General features: G+C 40.1%; 1 protein-coding gene across 1 annotated transcript; it reads right to left on the minus strand.

Annotated features, from left to right (window-relative positions):
* Nucleotides 1–2224: 2224 nt before the first annotated feature.
* Nucleotides 2225–3163, minus strand: LOC105008651 (olfactory receptor 8I2-like). The gene has a single exon (XM_010867993.2). The coding sequence runs from the start codon at nucleotides 3161–3163 to the stop codon at nucleotides 2225–2227; it is 939 nt and encodes a 312-aa protein (XP_010866295.2).
* Nucleotides 3164–5953: the final 2790 nt, after the last annotated feature.

Raw genomic sequence — 5953 nt, forward strand, 5'->3', positions numbered from 1 at the left:
TCTTCAAATAATTAAGACAACGTTACTGTTAATATACATTTCGCACTATATTGTGTTTAAACTTGTTGTTATATCTTTGAAATGTGCATTTAACAATAAAAGTTCAGATGGTAGACAGAGCTCAATTAACTAACGTAGCTTTGGTTGGTTCATTCAAGACAATCAATGCAAATACACAACAGATATGAATCTCAATATGCTCATGTCATATTCAGCAATTCATTAACTTTTTGGCTTTAAGCCTGTCTCACACAATTTCAGTGCAAGTTACATATTGATCTTCTTGCAAGGTTATGAGAATGTAAGCTAACCAATGACACCGTCCCATTCCCTGTCCACAGGCCTGACACCCCCCATATCCTGTCCACAGTCCACAAGCCTGACACCCCCCCATTCACTGTCCACAGGCCTGACACCCCCCCCCCATTCACTGTCCACAGGCCTGACACCCCCCCCCATTCCCTGTCCACAGTCCAAAGTGCAATGACAAAAATATTTGAATAATTTAGGATAAATTATGTTATTAATAGCTTAGATGATTTCATACGAATGTACATGAAAAAACACTGATTGAAACATACAATTCTCAAAATAAGGCAGTGAGAGTATTCTGGGAAATGATAATGGTTTAACTATACTAGTTACTAGTAATACACAGGAGGTATTTTACCCAACTAATGTTAAATGTCTGTGATAGATACAGTACTTTGAAAAAAAAAAACACAAAGAAACAATAGAAATGTCACAATGAAAAATCTACAATCCACACTGGCCAATCAAGTTTCAAGTGTTGATGTTTGAACTGATGTATTACTTCCATAAATGTATAAAGGAGTTACTGATTGAAGTACTGAGTCAACATGTTCAGATAAGAAAGGGAATGTGGGAGAGGGGGATCTGGTATCTGTTCATGGTCATCTTTGAATGGTATCAGTTGATGATTGGGTCTTCTATCAATCTGTCTTATTGTATATCTGTTTAAACTGACAGTGTGTCTGTTCTTTGTCCAGGTGGTAAATAAGTTACCTACAGTGTCCTTAGTTCCCTGGGGTAAGGTGGGGGGACAGCCTGCCCTTTTGGGTAAAACCTATGTGATGGATCAAAGGGAACATGTTGACACAGGACTGCTGTGCAGTATCTTACCACACCCGTTTTACTGTGTAAGTAGTGATGGTTGTTCGGTGTTACTTTAGAGATGCCTCATGGTTTATTCTGTAATCCGCGAATCTTCTCTCCTTGCAAGTAAATAAAACCGCTAATTGTCCCAATAGAATTTTGTCTCTGTACTCACTTCCATTAAGAGTTCTTATTGGTGGAATTACCATAACGCTGGTCAAAGTAGGTCAACTGTTCAGCTGTCTAATGGGTCATAGATTTAACATGCTTCAGTGTGGGGGTACTGATTTGACTGACAGTAAAATACAAAGACATTTTCAGTATTGTAAGTGAGAAATAAATATTCCAAGTATGTATAAAGAACACTGCTTGGAGGATGTAACCCAACCTTAATGTTAGTACGATATCAAACTTTAAAATACAGCAGAGGTATTCAACCATCGTCTCAGGGACCCTTAAACATATTAAATGTCATTGTAGCTCTGAAAAGGCACACCTGATTCAAGGATCAGTGGCTTGAGGACTAGTAGACAGGGGTTCCTGAGTATAGACCTCTTCTAAATAAATGCTTTAAAATAGGGTGAAGAGATTGTGGCATTTATCTTTCCCTTGAAATAAAGTACAACAAGTAATTTGTTTATTTAGACTTTCTCTAAATAGGATTAATCACAATGAACTACTGAAGATAATGCGAATAACTACAATATATATTTTTTTTTTACAGGGAGCAGTAACATTTTTAAATTGATTTAACTTCAATCAACCCCTTAGTTTTTTGGACCTAACTTGTTTGCTTTATTCATGTAGTTTCTGCCTTTACAAAATTATTGGCATTAGGACCTCTTTGTAAATATTTGGTCTAATTAAACTTTGTGTTTTCCGCACAACAAGAGGTAGTTCAAGTCACTTATCCCCTACAGCAGATTTCACTTAATTGGTTAAGGTAACAATATGATTTCTTGAATCGGAAACAAAATCGGAGTCAATAATATTAAATCATTGATTTCAATTAATTAAATGTTTTAATTGTGAGCCAGAGCTCCATGTAAAATACGCTAACCAAATACATATGTTAATATACGTAAGTGGGTAGTAACAATGCATGCATTCATTGAGGGACAACTTTACAGTTAATCATCTGTGTAACTCTATTTCGAATCTGACTGAGGTTCATCCCATATATGATAGGGTTTAACAGAGGAGGAACAACTAGAAACTCCACAGCCATGATATTCCTCAGGGCCAACAGACTGGTGTTGCTGCCATAGCGAGCGTACATCACATCAAAGAGAAGAGACATGACAAAGTTTGTCAGGGTGATCAGATGAGGCAGACAGGTCTGCATGAACTTCCTCCTCTGCACCACAGAACGCAAAGATACTTTGACGATGTTCACATAGGAAATCAGAATAAAAATGGCCTGAAAAAAGTGATAAAATATATAAATGTAGCTGTGGATGTTGTCAATGGTGGTGTCAACACATGATAGCTTCAGAACCGCCCAGTTTGAGCAGTACAGTCTATCAATGTCAACACTACAGAGGGGTAATCTAGCTAATAGTACCACACCAATGCTACATTCTAGCCATGAGAAAAGCCATGTCTGAAGAATCAGTGTCCACACTTTTTTAATAGTCATAATTGAGTGGTAGTGGAGTGGCTTACAGATGGCCACGTATCTGTCATAAGCCATCACTGCCAAATGGGTAAATTCACAGTGAACATAGAAGTAGATGAAAAATATCTGGGTTAGACACCCAATGTAAGTTACCACATGAGAGTCAAATAAAATTTGAAAAAGTATATTTGGGTAGAAAGATGAAGCGCCAATGATACCGTTAATACACAGATTACAGATGAATAAATACATTGGGTCATGCAGCATTTTCTCTAGAACAATAGTAAAGATCAGAGTTACATTAATTAAAATGGTGAAGAGGTAGAGGATAAGAATAAATACAAAGTAGATGTGTCTGTTTGTTTGCGTCACATTCAGTCCATGCAGCACAAACACTATCTCCTGGGAGGAGTTGAACAGGGTTGTCATTAATAGCAGACACACAAAGCTATGCTTCACAGGATATATAAATGTTAGATTAATTTAAGTTTGGTCTATTTAAATTCAGTTTTTGATTACACTAACAGTAACAGTCAACCATACAGAAAACCTGCCAACCTCACAACATTGATAGGTTTTTGTCAAAACCGTGTTGTTGGTTTCCAGATATCCTATTTGATACTGATTGCAAAACCATCCAGCACCATCAGGCTTTCTCAACCAACGGCACACAATAGAGTACAAAGCAGTGAGCACAGTCGTAAACATAATCACATTCTGGTATACATAAAGCATTAGAATTAAAAATAAATATTATGAAACATTAAAAAAACAAAGCAGAAACCCTTAAAACATAGACTCCAAAAAGGTCAAAAATGTAATCGTCTGAAGATTGTTCTTGATGATTTATATGGCTGATGTGTATTTTCTCCTATTAGTTTTGAATGGTCTCTGTACTGACAGACTGAGTTGACTACTTCAGATCACCAAACCCTACCTGGGTATGACACCTCTCCAGTCTCAGCATCTTTCTTTTATTGGCAATCTGAATATCTAAACTGTCACAGCAACATCTGAGACCCATGGGGTAATGACAAAATACCCCGAGGTCACATTCTTAATGAGACTATTTTATGGATTAAGGTTTTGTTTAACCTATTGTTATCAGTCTTAACATGTTCAATACCTGGGAATGGGGACATACTGTACTGTTATCAGTCTAGCTCCCTAATTGGGATTGGTTTGGCGGGGAGAACACTTGCATCTTACTGAGGAACTGCAGAATTAAGATACCATTTTAAAACATTGAAAACATTCTGGGAAATGAAAATGGTTTAACTATTGTTGCTAATAGCACACTTTAAATAAGTGATGTTTAATGGCTGTGATAGGTAAACTCCTTACAGGTTTAATTCCACTCCTGAATTAACAATTTAATTATGGCAATACAAATCAACGGTTAAGCTTCAAAGAAAATGGTTGCACTGCATAGTCCTCATTGGTTTTGTTTTGTGTGCTCTTGTGGACTTGATACTGTGTGTTCTTGCCGGGTGTGCAGTTCTCACAACGCTCATAGGCCAGATCCATTATGAAATTTCTTCTGCTGACTGTCTTCTTGAGAGAATTTCAGTAATAGATATACGTTTAACATGCAAATAAAATCATCATGTTATAAATGGCTAAAAGACTATGAAAGGATTAATATAAGGCAGAAGAATACAAAGGTCAGTATTGGGGCCAAATCTAGGATTTTATGGCAGGTTGTTCCAGCTCTTTGAAGTATAATAACTAATCATTGCCTTATCTGCCTTTGACATTACCCTGGGAACAGTTTGCAGACCAGACCCTGATGACCTGAGGGGTCTATAGGGTTCATACTGAGTGAGAAGGTCTGAAATGTATAACCCTGTTTCTGAAAAAGTTGGGACGCTGCATAAAATACAAATAGAAACAGAATGCAATGCTGGGCAAATCATTGATTTTTAATTGAGAATATTACTAATATTACGTATTTGTTTCATAATGTGCCAAATGTTTTGGTCTGGACTGCAGGCAGGCCAGTTTAGCACCCAAACTCTTTTACTACAGAGCCATGCTGTTGTAAAATGCATGGTTTATTTTTTGCATGGTAGAGTTTTAACTTGCATTTGCAGCGACGTAACCCTACCCCCACCCCCCCCCCCCCACACACACACACACAAAGCCAGCGACGTCTCCTTCACCGACGAGTTAAACAGGTTCTACGCCCGCTTTGACAGGGACAACAAAGAGCCAGCCATTAAAACTGAAGTTGACCTCCCTCCTCAGTCTGTCCACCCGATGTCTTCTGCACTGAACAGGGTGAATGCATGCAAGGCTGCTGGTCCTGATGGCAACCCTGGGCATCTGCACAGTACATGCACTGGGTAGCTGGCCAAAGGTCTTTCTACCTGTCACTGGCTCAAACGGTTGTCCCAATGTGCTTCAAGACCACAACCATTGTGCCAGTACAGAAGAACTTGTCTGCGTCTAACCTGAATGACTTCTGACCTGTCGCACTCATCTCCACGATCATGAAGTGCTTTGAAAGACTAGTTCCGGCCCACCTTAAGTCCTGCCTCCCTCCAACACTGGATCCCTAGTGTCGGCCTAGAGGGAGGAGTTCACGTGACTGGCGGCATGGTTCGCTGACAACACCCTGGTCCTCTTTATACAGTAATGAAGACCAAGGAGCTCATTGTGGATTACAGGAATTCTAAAGGCTGCTGTCACGCCCCGGTTCTCATCAATGGCACTGAGATGGAGCGTGTGTCCAGCTTCAAATTCCTGGGTGTCCACATCTCTGAGGACCTATCCTGGACCCTGATCACCTCAACCCTGGTCAAAAAGGGCCGCCTGTCTACCCAAATCCTTTTGAACCTCTACTGCTGCACAATCGAGAGCATTCTGACTAACTGTGCCACAGTGTGGTTTGGTGGATGCTTCATAGCCGACCGAAAGGCCCTACAGCGGGTGGTGAAAACCGCCCAGCACATCACTGGTTCCCAGCTCCCAGCCATTGTGGACCTCTAGCGCTAATTGGTGTCTGCCTAGGGCACACGGCATCATCAGGGACCCTTCACATCCATCCCACAAACTGTTTACCCTCCTACCATCAGGAAGGCGTTACAGGTCTCTTCGTTCCCACACCAGCAGGCTCAGGAACAGTTTCTTCCCATCCACTGTAACCCTGCTGAACTCTGTGACCCATCGCTAACCATTCCAACCCATCCACACGACATAGAACTTCCTCTCAGAGAC

The sequence above is a fragment of the Esox lucius genome, chromosome 7 (assembly GCF_011004845.1).
Source record: "Esox lucius isolate fEsoLuc1 chromosome 7, fEsoLuc1.pri, whole genome shotgun sequence".
Taxonomy (NCBI): Eukaryota; Metazoa; Chordata; class Actinopteri; order Esociformes; family Esocidae; genus Esox; species Esox lucius.

Coding starts and splice junctions, on each gene's coding strand:
- LOC105008651 (XM_010867993.2), bottom strand. CDS start 3,163: ATGACAACCCTGTTCAACTCCTCCCAGGAGATAGTGTTTGTGCTGCAT.